The sequence below is a fragment of the Telopea speciosissima genome, chromosome 4, assembly GCF_018873765.1.
Source record: "Telopea speciosissima isolate NSW1024214 ecotype Mountain lineage chromosome 4, Tspe_v1, whole genome shotgun sequence".
NCBI classification, from domain to species: domain Eukaryota; kingdom Viridiplantae; phylum Streptophyta; class Magnoliopsida; order Proteales; family Proteaceae; genus Telopea; species Telopea speciosissima.
Genome location: NC_057919.1, coordinates 62,334,315 through 62,350,679, shown reverse-complemented (window position 1 = coordinate 62,350,679; position 16,365 = coordinate 62,334,315). Strand labels below are relative to the sequence as shown.

General features: G+C 41.7%; 1 protein-coding gene across 2 annotated transcripts; it reads left to right on the top strand.

Annotated features, from left to right (window-relative positions):
* The first annotated feature begins 347 nt into the window (after window positions 1-347).
* On the top strand, window positions 348-13,846 carry LOC122657691. Of its 2 annotated transcripts, XM_043852479.1 has the most exons (3): window positions 348-1,745; window positions 11,164-11,256; window positions 11,299-13,846. In XM_043852479.1, the coding sequence occupies exons 1-3, from the start codon at window positions 494-496 to the stop codon at window positions 13,791-13,793; spliced, it is 3,840 nt and encodes a 1,279-aa protein (XP_043708414.1). In that variant the 5' UTR covers window positions 348-493; the 3' UTR covers window positions 13,794-13,846. The 2 variants fall into 2 exon arrangements, with proteins under 2 accessions (XP_043708414.1, XP_043708413.1); XM_043852478.1 differs by having other exon boundaries at window positions 11,164-13,846.
* The last annotated feature ends 2,519 nt before the right edge of the window (window positions 13,847-16,365 follow it).

Below are 16,365 nucleotides of genomic sequence, written 5' to 3'. Positions count from 1 at the left end.
TTAACATGTGGGGCCCAGGTCATTTAACATGTGGGACCCAGGTCTAGGATGGTCCGTATAAATAACCCTTTTTTTAAGCCGATTTGGATTAAATAGCTATTCGCCTATTCTCCCATCCGATTCCCGATTTCACTCTTTTTCGAAACCTTGAGGCGATACCTATTCCACGTTTTAGTGCGACCCTTACCCACAAGACCCAAACTCAAGGACAGGCGAAAAGCACGACGGTGGAAGAGAAAACCCGAAGTCCCGAACCCAGTTCTATCCCATCTCTCACACTCTTATCTGTTGCATTCTAGAGTCTAGGGTTTTGAATTTGGATGACCCAGGAAAGTTGTTTTCTTCCTGAGAATCGTAGAAATGAGTTGCTTTTCTCGGCTAGATTTCATCCTTGAACCAGCTTAAGAGGTATGGCTTATGTTCTGCAATTTTTTGGAATTCGTAATCGAATCTACGGATTTTTTTGTTTTCCGTTTCATTTTGCTCCGTCGCCATGTTATCTGTGATGAACAACGAGTGCGAATTAGATAGAAAGTCCGATGTCGCCGTTGATCTGACTTTATATGAGGGTGAACATCCCGATGTAATTAGGGTTTCGGAAGCTTCGCGTGCTGAGCGTCGGTCCGTTGCTCGGATTGATGGAACTGAGTGTTTGACGACGACGGCTGTTGGGTCCGAGGATTCTAGGGGTTTCCCTGAACTCGTTGGTGGACAAATGGAGGCCAAAGCTGAAGTCAGGTTTCCAGATGGAGAGGTATATGATCTAGATTCAAATGGTGGGAATTTTGGTTCGGTAGCGGAACATGTGGAACCGGAGAAGGTGGGATGCGTAGAATCTTGTGTATCGCCGGATATCGATTCCAGACAAATGGCTGAAACAATGGATTCTAGGGTTTCCGTTCAAACTGACGTGCCGTTGATTCAAGACATAATGATGGAACATGAGACGACGAGCGGCGGAGTGATACCTGAGGTTTCTTTTGGAGAAATGGGAAGAGATGCGGAAGCCACCGTTGAGGCCATTGGCTCTGATTTCAATTCTTTATATTCTAAGGTCGATTTAAATTATGAAACAGCTAGGGCCTTGAGATATGGATTCAAAATAGGGGACATGGTTTGGGGAAAGGTCAAGTCTCATCCAATGTGGCCTGGACAAATCTATAATGATGCATTTGCATCTCCTTCCGTGCGTCGGACGAAGAGGGAGGGTCATGTTTTGGTTGCTTTCTTTGGTGACAGCAGTTATGGTTGGTTTGACCCAGAAGATCTAGTCCCTTTTGAGCCTTACTACGCAGAAAAATCACGACAGACAAACTCGCGGAATTTCTTGAAGGCTGTTGAAGAGGCTGTTGATGAGGCCAGCAGGAGAAACGCACTTGGGTTGGCTTGCTATTGTCGCAGCCCGTTCAATTTCCGGCGTACAAGTGTTCAGGGGTACTTTGCTGTCGATGTAGATGGGTATGAGCCTGGTGGAGTTTATTCAGTGAAGCAAGTTAAAATGGCAAGAGATAACTTCCAGCCAGCTTCGATGCTTTCGTTTATTCTGCAAACAGCATTAATGCCTCGGAGTAGTGAACCAAAGGGCATTGATTGGGTTAAGGATAAAGCTACTGTTCTAGCTTACCGGAAGGCAGTGTACGAAGAGTATGATGACACCTATGCTCAGGCATTTGGAGTTCAACCAACACGACCTTCTCGTGATTCGATGGGGGTATTAGTTCAACCTGAGAAATTTCCATTTCGAGGTATTAGTTAGTATATTTATTAGTTTCTGCAAATTTTTTTGCTCGAGTATCTTTTCTTTTATTTCATTCAAAATTCTTTAACATGGAATCATGAACTGTGTTTCTCAATTTGCTCTTTCATGTTAGAGTTGTTTTTAGTCTGCCATTTGTTTTCAAATGATATGGTAATCTTTTATTAGACTGGGCATGGAACATTGATAAGTTCTTTTTTTGGTCAGGATGTGATGTTTATTTTTTACGTTGTATTAAAGCTTAATGTCTCAGTATGTGCTATATATTTAATTGTTCAACCTTGCCTACTATGTTAGATGAAACTGAGCCACATTAACTAAACTTTCAGACCGAATGACTTTGATTGTTTTGTATATATGAATATTATTTGGTAAAAATAGCCATTATTGTAATGACACTTTCAGTTTTGGAAATTTCAGATGCTCTGGAACTGTTCAACCAATGAAAGTTAACATAAAGTAAATTTTCATGAGTACAAGTATTAAATTGTCAAAATTAGTACCATATTCCTTAGCTTGTTACCTATCTAATATGACCAAATTTCTTTATTTTCTGTCACCTATGAAGTCTATTTCTGATTTCTATGTTTTGTGTTCATCTCCAAGAGTCATTTTGCTTCAATCTTCTCTTGATATTTTACTCGGAATCGCAGTTGCGTATGCTTCAATTTGCCATCCGAAGTTAAATAGTAATCATCATAACTTATTCTGGACCTGCTCATATTGTCCATCAATACCATTCTAAACTTTGCTCATGGCAGTAATATCTTCTACATTTCTTTACTTCTCATTCCATCAACATGCTTTTGCTTGAGCTAAGTTACTCTTTACATCTAGTCATTACATCTCCCTTTCTAATATTATTCTTTTCACTGCTCCTTTCCTATGGGCCCTGAATTTTTCGTCTTAAACGGGGAAATTCTTGCAGAGCTGCAGATTGCTGTTTCAAATCATAATGCCTGCATTTTAAAATATGACTATGTTAGATCTGATGCTATTATAATTTAACATGGAAGTACCTGGAGACTTTGATTATCTTTGAACATCACATTTTCAATTTTAATTAGCTGTGCATCTTTTGCCTTCTTAAACGATAACTTTTGCATTCCTAGATGGATATCTCTGTGCTTCTTATATCCATGTATATTTCTGGCTTGTCCTAGGAGATATTTGGGGGAGAGAGGATAATAATAATATTGCTCAAGTGAACACTTGAAACTTGGAAGAAATGATGGTAAATACTAAGTATAGGAGTGCCTTCCCCCAGTGCCTATCCTATGAGTATTTGGGGTAGAGGGGATAATAATATTGCTGAAGTGAACACTTGAAAGAGCTGGGGATGGAAGTGGTTGTTTTATGCTGCTTTTTTGTGTGTGGGGGGGGGGGGGAGTTTAAAATTTTAACTTTTCTGCTGCATAGTCCTCTGTGCGTGTCAATTTTATTTTACTTTGTTCACTATGCATGAGCGTAGGGAACCTCTTATCACACTTCATGACCTCTGGATATGTTATAGGATCGCTAAAAATGTTATCCATACAGTTGGTAGCGACTTGGAAGTTATGGTCATATTGAATTATTCGTTAAGCATGTTATGATCGCTATAAAATTTGTTCATATTATGGTCATAATATGACCATAGGTGAGGTTGTGAAGAATGACATGCTTAGTCTGGGTCTTGTGCCAAGTTTGACATCAGATAGAGCCTATTGGAGGGCAAGAATCCACGTTGTTGACACCATGTAGCCAAATTTTGCCTGATTTCCTGGGCTATCCTTCTATTACTGTCATCTTTCATTTTTCATTTCTCACCTTTCTTATCTCAATTCTTCATCTTTCTTCTCCATTCCCTCTTTACTTTATTTTGAAAGGATTCATGTAGCTTACCCCATTTAGTTGGGATAAGGCTGAGTAGTAGTTGTTGTTGTAAGCCATCATCACACTTCCCTTGAATCGAAACCACTGCATAAGAAGGTAATATATTAACTAAATTTATGTTATAACTCTAGAACTTTCTTTATTCCACATTCTAATCAATGTACATATTTGGCATGCTGTCTAACCTTCTTGGCCAGATGAACTTTCTCTATTTGCAACTTAATGGTCAATGTACACCTTTATATGAACTTGTAAAGTGCTTGTTAAAAGTATGACTGGCCCTTCTTGGATTTATGTGCTTTGTACGGCGGTATAATCCCTTAGATAGTTGGACTGGCATACCATTGATATGTTGGGGGCATTTTTGTCATTTCAAGGGTTGGTGTACCTCACGGATGTGTCTGGTACGTTTAGCAACACCTTCGTATTTCAACCCTTGATGTAGATCCTAGCCTCCTCGAATTGAAGAACCCACCCTAACCCTAGGGTTTTAGTAGGAGCCTTAGTTTAGTTTATTTCAGCTCTATACTTAGTTTTTATTTTGTGTTTTTAATTGAACCGGCTTAAATTGGTTGCATCCAATTGGTTCAATTTGGTCTAATTTAAGTGAAGTGATCCTATTGGTTAAGAGGTTCTTATATCCTATTGGCTAGTAGGGAATCTTCTTTTATTTAAGTTGTCTTAAGTCATTAGGGGTAGATAATTCTATTTCTTTTAAGTTTTTAAGTTATTTTTAAATTGGTCTACCTCTCCACGATTTAAGTGAGAGATATGATTTGTAATAGATTTAGGAATATGGCCTTTGGCCTCTTAATTAATAAGAAATCGCGGGAGAGGCTCCCCCACCTATTATTGTTTAAAAAAATCGTTTCTTTATGCTGCTGCCATGAATGCTGCTGCTTGCTCTTTGAGAGTGTTCCTTGTGGGTAATATCAAGGAGCCCTTGTGAGTCATATCAAGGGTGAGGGCTGGTGGACTCCGGCGACTCCTTGCATCTTGTAGATCGGGAGGTCCTTCTTCTTCTTCAATCAAGTTTCTCCAGGCTACTGTTGTTGTAGATCTGCAAATCCAGTAAGAGTTTACAGTTTCTGCAAGTTTCCTTCTTCTCCCTCACCATCCAACCTAACCCTAATCTATCCCCCTTAAACCGTAATTATTTTAAACACTAGTTATCCTATCCAGCCCCTTCCCAGCATTAGATCTGTTCCAACTTTACACCACAGTTCCTGCAGGCCATCTCCTTCACTCGATCCCCCATTCTGCCCCCATTCCTACGGCTAAACCCTAATCCCCCTCTTCCCATTAAAACCTAAAGCCTCTAAAATCTGCCGAGATCTAATCTACCATCCAAACCACACCAAACTTCAACCGAACTACCCTCTCCATACCAGTGACACTCGGCCAGAACCCCTTGACCTAATTCCCCCTAAAAACCCTAAATCCCATCATCCCCTTCATTCCCAAAACCCGAAACCCTAAACCTAAATTTCTGAAATTTAAAAAACTTATTCAAACCTAACCAAGCCTAGTTCATTAAGACCCTTAAAACCTGCATATTAAAACCCTATAAACCCCATTACCATTAGTTAACCCTAACCCTAATTTCTGCCCTGTTTAGCCTAAGCTGTCCCAATCGGCCAGCCTTGTTAGGTGAACCCATTACCCTGGCTCCTAGTGGGATTACTCCTACCTAGGACTACATCAAGTGGTACCAGAGCCATGGTTGAACATGGCACTCCTGCTGTGGACCCCACACAACCACCCCACCCGATCCCCTTGCTGCAATTATGACTATGCTGTAGAAGATTTCAATAGACCAGCAAGTCCTTGGTGATCGAATGACAGCAATGGAACAAAGGTAAGCTGTGCCTCTTGTAAGCAACCCTCTATATGTAGAGGAGGACATATTCTAAGTTCATTCTGAAGTACATGGAACTCTGGGAAGGGATGAATATCATAGAGATCGTCACAGACGTCACAGGGACCACAGAGATCATTCCAGACACGACAGAGATTACAGGAACCGACGTAGACCTGACAGAGATGACTATAGAGAAGACAGGGACAGAACTACAGAAGCACCTTGAAGACTTAACTTTGAGGAATACATGAGATCCTACTTCACTGGAGATGAAGCTATTAATAGGAGGTACGATACAGAATGTCAAACTAGAGCTAAAGGAGTATAATGGGCATGGTGATCCACAGGTGTTCTATGATTGGCTTGCTGCCCTGGATGATTATTTTGACTGGTCTGACTTGCCTAAAGATCGAAAGATGAGATTGGCATGTACCAAACTGATTGGTCCTGCCCGAGAATGGTGGTGAGAGACAGAGAGAGATATGGAACGTGAAGGTAATGCACCTACTAATTGGGAGGATATGAAGTATGATTTGAGAGAGAAATACTTGCCCTGACATTACAGAGCCCAGATGCAAGATCAACTTAACTCCCTATGGCAAGGGACTATGACTATAGCTGAGTACATGCAGCAGTTCGATGCTCTTTCTTCTCGTATTGACACCAGGGAAAGTAATACTCAGATGTTGTCTCGATTTCGGTTGGGATTGAGATCAAACATTATTAAAGCTATTGGAGTTGTTGACATTCTGGACATCAAGGACTGTTTCGAGAAGGCGTTGAAGACTGAAGAATTATTGGTTGGAAATAGAAGATTTGATTCCTCCATGGAAGGTACCAACATAGCTTTTTCAGCATTCAAGTCTACTACCAATGGTCACAATCGAGCTGGAAACTCTGCTGCTGGTCCTACTCGCTCAGGATACTCTGTTGGTAGTTCTTCTCGCCCTACAGCCCCTTCTTGTGCTGATCATAAAGGTAAAGCTCCCATGGACAGCAATGAACACCACAAGTGTTTCCACTGCAATGAGCTTCGGCACTATGCCAAAGATTGCCCACAAAAGCATAGACCTGTTAATGTGGCTGCCAAGGTAGAGGAAACCCCTGAAGGGAACGAGGAGCAAGGTATATATGCACTACCCCCTGATAGTGATGACGACATAGAACGTTACCTTGAAGACATAGATGGTGGTGCTCGAGGTGTCCATACGATTGCTCCAGTTCTCATGGATGATGTGGTTGATTGTGAAGAGGTAATTGGGAGCATTTCACAGGGAGATAATGACAAGCAAGTTGCTGTTCTTGAAGAAGTGGGGCTGAATGAGAAGGTTATCAGTATTGAAGACCCTATGGAGGTTGAACACATTGATTTTGTGATGCCCCCTTGGTTCTTCGAAGAGAAGGCTCCACGACTTGAAGACTATATTCCCACTGTTCTAACCTCAACAGAATTCTGCCAGGGAAGTGTTGAAGCTGCTGCCCACATGTTGTTTACTCTTCCTCATCACAAGGTTTGTGGACGAGTTTCTTCACACATGCATAGTACTTGGGCTCCCACTCATGATGTTAAAAGGCTCAGCCCCAAGTTGGCAGAGTGTTGCATGAATTTCACCCATTCATCAGAGATGAATGTTTCTAAATCGGGAAGAGTTGATGCAGATCCTAGTCTCCTCGAATTGAAGAAGCCACCCTAAGCCTAAGGTTTTAGTAGGAGCCTTAGTTTAGTTTATTTCAGCTCTATACTTAGTTTTTATTTTGTGTTTTTAATTGAACCGGCTTAAATTGGTTGCATCCAATTGGTTCAATTGGTCTAATTTAAGTGAAGTGATCCTATTGGCTAAGAGGTTCTTATATCCTATTGGCTAGTAGGGAATCATCTTTTATTTAAGTTGTCTTAAGTCATTAGGGGTAGATAAGTCTTTTTCTTTTAAGTTTTTAAGTTATTTTTAAATTGGTCTACCTCTCCATGATTTAAGTGAGAGATTTGATTTATAATAGATTTAGGATAAGGCCTTTGGCCTCTTAATTAATAAGAAATCGTGGGAGAGGCTCCCCCACCAATTATTGTTTAAAAAAATCGTTTCTTTATGCTGTTGCTTGCTCTTTGAGAGTGTTCCTTATGGGTAATATCAAGGAGCCCTTGTGAGTCATATCAAGGGTGAGGGCTGGTGGACTCCGGTGACTCCTTGCATCTTGTAGATCAGGAGGTCCTTCTTCTTCTTCAATCAAGTTTCTCCAAGCTACTGTTGTTGTAGATCTGCAAATCCAGTAATTGTTTACGGTTTCTGTAAGTTTCCTTCTTCTCCCTCTCCATCCAACCTAACCCTAATCGATCCCCCTTAAACCTTAATTATTTTAAACACTAGTTATCCTGTCCAGCCCCTTCCCTGTATCAGATCTGTTCCAACTTTACACCACAGTTCCTGCAGGCCATCTCCTTCACTCGATCCCCCATTCTGCCCCCATTCCTACAGCTAAACCCTAATCCCACTCTTCCCCATTAAAACCTAAAGCCTCTAAAATCTGCCCAGATCTAACCTACCATCCAAACCACACCAAACTTCAACCAAACTACCCTCTCCATGCCAGTGACACTCGGCCAGAACCCCTTGACCTAATTCCCCCCTAAAAACCCTAAATCCCATCATCTCCTTCATTCCCAAAACCCGAAACCCTAAACCTAAATTTCTGAAATTTAAAAAACTTATTCAAACCTAACCAAACCTAGTTCATTAAGACCCTTAAAACCTGCATATTAAAACCCTATAAACCCCATTACCATTAGTTAACCCTAACCCTAATTTCTTCCCTATTTAGCCTAAGCTGTCCCAATCGGCCAGCCTTGTTAGGTGAACCCATTACCCTGGCTCCTAGTGGGATTACTCCTACCTAGGACTACATCAACCCCATTGTGATCATGTCAATCTTCGACCTTCATTGTACCGCCAATATATCTTGGCATTTGTTCATTTTGTAGTATTGGCGAAATGTGCCAAGGAAAGAAGGCTCGTAGCACATTTGAACCCTGTGGGTTATGAGGATGAGGATTTGATGTTTACATATATAGGTCAGAAATAATACAGTAAGCAATTAAAAGCAAACTTTTGAACAGAAAGGAAACAAGAAAATGAAGAGGGACTTGGATGAAATATAGGGCTGAGAGGGAAACATAAATGTTAGATACATAATCTCATGGAATTTGGAACAAGGCAATTTATGGAAGAAGATATGGACCAGTTGGATGCCTGTTAAGATCGAGCCAGATTGATCCCTTTTAAGAAAATCAATTATTGCTATTACAGGAAACTATTTCATGGTCTAGTGTAGATAAATCGTATTTTAGGCTGTCTTTGGTATAGTTCAAATATATGTTTATCTGACACAAACATAAATAGATGTGTTTGTATGATTTATGATCCCTATTTCTCATTAAAAAATTGTCTGACTTGCTGTGCTGTGCCTCTTTCCTCTTACTTCCATCCTTCATTTCATTGTTCCTTTTATTGGCCATCTTTCATTTGTCTTTTTCCTTTTTTCATTTCTCATCTCACTTCCCATCCCTCTTTGCCCATCTCTTCATTCCCTTTTTTGTTTAGACCTCAGTTTTCCCTACATAGTTTTGCTTGGATCCATGTAGCCGACCCCATTAAGTTGGGATAAGGCTGAGTTTCAATATAAGCATAGTTCAAGAGTTCTTTATGATTTATCACCATAAATTGTTAATGTTTGTTTATGCAAGTACCATTAATGAACATGTGCAGAATTGCTACTTAAGTGGGGGTAAAATGGTAAAATTAATGAATATTAGAACAAATATAATATATTATATTATGAATAATATAATACATAACATGTTCTTCGCTTAGGTATACCAAACCTAATTTTTCATTATATAATCTATTATGTCTAGTAGTATCCAAACGATTATTGTTTATAGTCCATGACCTATTATCATAATTGATTATTCATAAATAGGTAATAAATATAAATATAAACTATGCCAAAGAGAGCTTTAACGTCCCACTTATTTCTGCTACATGGAAAATTAATGTGGCAATTTCGATTGTTATACAGTGGATGGTCTAGATAGACCACTTGTCAAATTCTAGACTCAAATTCAACTGTATACTCCACGATGTATTTCCATGCATCCCCATGTGTATCCATGCACACCTACAGTTCTCTGACCATTACTGTGCACTCTTCCATAGCCCTGGATTTTTAAAGCTCAATTTTGCCACTTGGCGAGCTCCGTTTGGGCTGAAACTTGACATGTGAGCATGAGTTCTAGGGGTTTACCTGTACATAAACTTTTGTCCCCATCTGACATGCCACATTTGGCCAGCCAGATAAGCTTATAGGAGAGAGTTGCAGTATAATAAACCAGATCAGATTTAATTAACAGTTTAAACAGGGCTGAATTCTTATCGAATATGGATGAACTTGGCTATCTGGTCAAAGATTTAAAATATGACTTACTCTAAGTAGCTGATCCAATGTGTTCCATCACATCTTGGTTTAATTTATAATCCATGGACTTGCTATAAGTTAGTAAAGTAGGACTTCTTCAAATGGTAGTGTACATTTTACCTAAAATGTGAAACTTTAATTGCTATTTGCTACAGTTAGCATGGATGAATTTACTTTTAAAGAAGTCAGTTAACAAAATAAATCATCTAATGCCCCTCAAATACAATATTTTGGTGTGCCTACATTCATGACTACGTAAACCAAGAAAAAGAAAGCTCCATTGCTTGCAGTGGAATGTCCCTGCTGCTGTTTGGTACGTTGGCTAACTGTTCTTGGATCGAAATTATCTTGATCATGCCATATTTGAAATTGCAAGGGTCCATAGATAAGATGTTGGCATTTTGCTAATTTTTAAGGCAAGTGGATGTGGTTGATTTGTTTTATTTTATGGCTTCATCCATGATTTACGGGTAATCTATTCTACCAATTTATTCTGAACTAATATTAATGATCCCAACCCCTGGGCGGCTGAGGTGTTCTGTAACATGTAAAGTGGTCGAGTGGTGGAAATATTTAGCTCCGACATTCCAAGGTTTGGCAATAGCTTTCAGTTGTTGTTGACTGAAGTTTGTTGTTTTTGAAGTAAGGTAACGGTGGTGTTGGTTCCAAGTAAGTATATCTTAAAATTTGGTTTAAGATGATCTGATTTGTATGCTGGTTTTCGTTTTGTTTTATAAACTTTTGGTCACTGAATGTAAGGTGATTTGGTCACTGGCTGATTGGGGTTAGAAATGGTTCAATAAAGTTATTTCTCTGCATCTATTTTGTTTGGTATGACAAGGAAGAGTTTAAACACAATGTTAATAGGAATAAATAGCCCAATGTAGTATTAGTTCCCATCTCCCCTGTACATTCTAGCTGGCTTTTGATTTGATATATGTTTGAGTGGTAGTTGTTTTTATCTTTTGTTCGTACTCGTCGAAGAACTGGCATTGTACTTAGCTGTCAAGTCCATATGAGGCACTGTAAGCATTTCAGGAGGGCAATTTCCTTTTCATGTCGCCCACTTACTTGCATTCCTTGTGTCTATCTTTTCTGAAAGGCAGGTCTTACTAGCAAGTAATAAACCTTGATTTCCTTTTAACATTCTTTCATGTTTGAGCTCTACCTGCTCTCTTATCTAGTCTTAAAACTGTTTCAGCTCCTTTGAGTGGTCCTCTGGTGTATGCTGAATCTCTTGGTGAAAAGAAGAGCTCTACAAAGCCTATGAAAGGCAAAGACCAATCAAAGAAAGGCAAAGATCAATCAAAGAAGAGCAAAAATCAATCAAAGAAAGACAAGTACTTGTTGAAAAGGAGAGAGGGACCGAATGACGTCAAGGCCCATCACATCAGCGAAGGATGTGTAAGCATTTCGGTACCATCAAGTTTCAAGGAGGCAGAGCCATCATTAGCAGCTGGGGACTATTTGTTGCAAAAAAGGGAATCAATAAAGCCTCATACTCCAGGAAAAGGAGCAGAAATTTTCAGTGGGGTAGTTTCAGTGCCAAGTCAAGGAGGAGCTGGGCAAGAGGTGGCAGAAGTGGATAAGAAACCAGTAATTGCTAATTTTAACTCATTTGATTCACCAATGAACACAAATCGGGTTAGTGAATTGGCTGGTTTTCAATTGTTGAGTCAGCCTGCAGCCATAAGCGATTCTCCCGTTGCACCGGGGGGCCAAGAATATGGAATGCAACCTCTGGATGAGGAGATCTGTCTCTTGCAAGAGGTGAAAGGAAGAGTGAATGTGGATGTGGTGAGGGGTCCAATAAGTGATGGTATGCATGGATCTGATGCGATGGGGATGTCAGAATATCCTGGTGCAGTACACCAGGCTTTTCGGCAGGAAGAAGAAGCCATGGTTGATGTGAAACCTGAGGAGCACGTGAAAGTTGGCAGCACAGTTGAAGGTCTTGAACCACCGAGGATGAGAATCATAATGCCCTCTGAAAATCACCAGAGACTTGATATAGTGCAGGAAGGTGGTAGAAGTATGCCTTGTTTACCCAGTGATGTGAAGCATCCTGCTGGTAAGGTCATAAAAATGGGCAGTGACAAAGGAATGAAGGCAAAAAAGGTCCTTAAACGCCCTGGAGAGGAGTTGGACTCTGACAAATCTTTCAAGGGGGAGAGAAAGAGGAAGAAAAAGAAAAAGGAAACATGCTCAGAGACAAACATAAATCATCAACAGAAACATCTGAAAACTGTAAAAGATGGAGAATCAATGAGAAAATCTGCGGGCAAATCCATTGGCATTGGTATTGAACCACAGAGAAAAGTTGATGCATCCGAAAGTATCTTCCCGTCTGGCTCATTGATGACACCATCAGTGGTTGATATGGGGAATATGGATTTCGATCTTCCGCAGTTAGTGGAAGATCTGTTTTCTCTTGCTCTTGATCCCTTTCATGGTGTAGAACGGAACAGCCCTGCTATTGTACGACAGGTTTTCCTGCAGTTCAGATCCATTGTCTATCAGAAAAGTTTGATTTTATCACCCTTGACGGAAGCTGAACCTAAAGTTGAACCTGGAGCTTCTGATCAAGGGAATAAATCTCCAGCCATTACTGGTGCTGTGGAGGTTCCTCCTGGTGATGAGGGAAACCAGCCCTCTGCTTCCAGGCCAACAAAAAAACTATTTACACCAAAGGATCCGACAAAAGGCGGCCGTAAACGTAACCCCTCTGAGCGCCAGGAAGAGATTTCTTCCAAGAGGCTGAAGAAATTGAAGGATCTGAAGTCAATGACTGCGGAAAAGAAGGCTGGCAGCTTGAAGACTTCTGAAATGCAACGAGATCGGAAAGATGTGAAAGATACTGGTGTAGCAGTGTCAGCAAAGCCAATCAAGCCAGATTCTGTAAAGAAGCCGGAGCCGCCTTTGAGGGTGGTGGAACCTACAATGCTGGTTATGAAATTCCCCCCTAAAACAACACTACCATCCGTTCCACAGTTGAAGGCAAGGTTTGTTCGCTTTGGGCCACTTGATCACTCTGCCATCCGTGTGCTTTGGAAGTCTTCAACATGCCGTGTTGTTTTCATGCACAAGTCTCATGCACATGCAGCACACGACTATGCTGTACGAAATAGCTCCTCCCTATTTGGGGGTAAGGTCTTATACCACTTAAGGAGTTTGGAAGTACCAACGCAGGTGTCGTCTGATTCAGTCAAGCGGAGAGAAGATGCTGCTGATGAGACCACACAGTTGAGGGTACAGTCCACAAACATGTCTGCCACAGAACCTAGGCAAGCAGCATATCGGCCACGACCACCTCAACCTGCCGTCCAGCTGAAGTCGTGTCTGAAGAAGCCGACTGGTGACGAGGCAGGGCCAATTGTGAGTGTTCCGAGGGAGAGCCCACGTGTAAAATTCATGTTGGGAGGGGAAGAAAGTAGTAGGGGAGAACAGTTGGTGGTTAGTAGTAGCATCAACAACAATGGTAGTAATGCAGATGGTGGTGCATCTTCTCTTGCAATGGATGTTAATAGCAAGAACTTTCAAAAGGTCGTTCCTCTGCCTCCTCTCCTTCCTCTTCCCCCTCGTAGTTTTCGGGATGTGCATGATAGTCGTACAGTTCAATTACCCAATTACCACAATGTGCACCGTAACGAAGTAGAGACAAGGAACAACCCCAACAACATCGGCAACGCTACCACCGCCACCACCACCACCACTGCCGCTACCAACAACGTAGACATATCACATGAGATGTTAAGTCTTCTGATATGGTGCAGTGACATAGTAACCGATGTGAAGTCGTCATTAGGATATGTTCCTTACCATCCTCTTTGAGGGCAATGCGTGCTGATCGGGTCATAAAAACATGCATGCATGCCGGGGTACCATGTTGGTTCCTACTGTATGTAGCCTGGCTACGGCAACATAGGAGAGGGAGCCTGTAACGCAAGAAGGTTGGGGTCCCCTCTGGACCGTGGATACGTTGGGAGCGGTTGTAGTTTAAGAATAGTTTAGAGAATGTAATTGTTTCTTTGGCAATATTTTTACCGTGTGTCTCTTGTGGATACTTTTGTCTAATTTACTGGTAGTGCAATCATAATTTAATTTAATGGTAGTAAAAATGAAAAGGGAAAAAGATCGCCAAGACGCTACTATCACGGAAGAGACTTCTCTACTTCCAAAGCGGGCTGTATTTCTGCCCAACATTGCCCCACATACAAGGCGGTGGAAAGTACCGCCTTGTCCCTGACCGAGCGCCCTGCCCGAGCGGGGGAAAGGTGGTACTTTCTGCACGCCTTGTATGTGCGGCAATGTTGGGCGCACGAAAGTACAACCCGCTTTGGAAGTAGAGAAGTCTCTTCCGTGATAGTAGTAAAAATGAAAAGGGAAAAAGATGGCCAAGACGCCACTATCATGGAAGAGACTTCTCTACTTCCAAAGCAGGTTGTACTTCATTTTTACAGCCCGCTTTCGAAGTAGAGGAGTCGGATCCTACTATCACTCTCTTACAGATACATACGTTTTGTTGTTTATTATGTATTTGTGTTTTCACCATGTGGCCTATGTGATTGATACCGTTTTCCGTATTGTTATTGGTGTGACTTGCAGATTATCCCAAGTAGGTGACATGGAATAGCTTCTATATAAAATTTAGACAGTTTTTGTTATAAATAGAGAACCTTGTCATCACCACTTTACATGGTAGGATGAGACTTTTGGACCGGTGCGAAGGGGATTCAAACATGGTTTCGTAATTTGGATTCGGATTGGTGGATATTGGTTGGATCGGTATTGGCCGAGACCAATCTCAAATCATGATTGATCCGATACCGATCCAGATCTGTATTGGATTGGTTTTGGTTTTGATCCATCCCAAGATGGTAGGATGGGACTCTTGGACTGGTGCGAAGGCGATCCAATCATGGTTCATAATCTGGATAGGATTGGTGGATATTGTCTGGATCGGTATTGACCGAGATCAATACCAAATCATGATCGATCCAATATCGATCCAAATCTGTATTGGATCGGTTTCGGTCTTGATCGATCCCAAGAAAGAAACTCTCTCTAAAAAATATATTGGTTACTAGATTTTCTGGTAATTTTTTTGGAGGGGAGTGTTGGTGTGCTAGTGATCGCTGCGTGGTCTTGTGGTCCATGCACTAGCGTGGGGTCAATGAAAGCGTGTGCATGGACATAATATGGATGAGATTCTTACCAAAAAAGAAAGAAAGATGGATGAGATTTTTTATTTTAGAAGGATGAATTGGTAATTTCGTATGATTGTGTGTCTGGGTGTATGATCCACGCTATCGGACTTTTTTTTCCCTTTTTTTTTTTGGGTCAAGGCTGTCGGTGTCACGACCTTTGGTACAAGGAGAGCATTTTTTTTTTAAGGGACTGGGGCAGAGTTTTTTTTTTTTTTACTAATGAGCAATCTATTGAAAAGCACGTGAAAGACATATGGAAGAAGAATTACAAATTTCATTCAACCACGGAGTGGAAAGCGGCCACACTGTCAAATACGGCACCGACAGGGCCTTCCGAGCTAGGTTATCAGCCAATCCATTGGCTTCCCTAGAAATCCAAGCAAACGTGCAGTCAGGCACTGTAGTAGCCAGGAACTTGATGTCAGATATGATTGGGTCCAAACTCAGCGGCACGCCCCTCGACTCATCCTGCAGATAGGAGACAACCTCCTTGTTGTCGGACTCCAAAATGAGTTAATCGACGGCCATAGCGACTCCTTCAAGGAGACCACACCGAACGACCAATGCTTCCCCAACCACTATCTCCCCAAAATTTCCCAGCTCAAATTTCGCCAAAAGAATCCTCCCTAAGTGGTCGCGAATGACCACACCAATCCCACACTTGTGCCCATCGAGAGCCAAGGAAGCATCCACATTGATCTTGATGTAAGGGCTAGCAGGGGGTAACCAATGGGGGCTCTCCAGAGGCGGGGAGATGATAGGCCCGGGAGAAGTGGTCGGAGGCTTCTTTGCTGAACTAAGCTCATGGTTAGCGCTCATGGCAGCCCCGATTACCTCCACAGGATCCCAATTTAGCCGACCGAAAGCAAGGTCATTCCGGGCCCTCCACAAGTACCAAGCGACCCAGCTAACAAGACCCTCCGTCACTCTTCCTTAAGTTTTGTTCGGCTTGTAGAAGTCCTTCCACTGAGAGATCCAATCTGAAAGCTTACTCGTAGCACTGATGGGGGGCTTGAGCGAGAGGGGACAGCCGAACCAAACCGCATGAGCGAAAGGGCACCGAAGCAAAATGTGATCAATGGTCTCAGTAGGCGCTCCACACCGCATACACTGGGGATCCACATGTATCTGTCTCTTAGTGCAACCCTCCCCCGTAGCCAGTCCATCCGCCGCTGCCCTCCACAAGAAAGAACGGA

Coding starts and splice junctions, on each gene's coding strand:
- LOC122657691 (XM_043852478.1), top strand. CDS start 494: ATGTTATCTGTGATGAACAACGAGTGCGAATTAGATAGAAAGTCCGAT. Junction 1,746..11,163: donor TGAGAAATTTCCATTTCGAG/GTATTAGTTAGT, acceptor AAACTGTTTCAG/CTCCTTTGAGTGGTCCTCTG.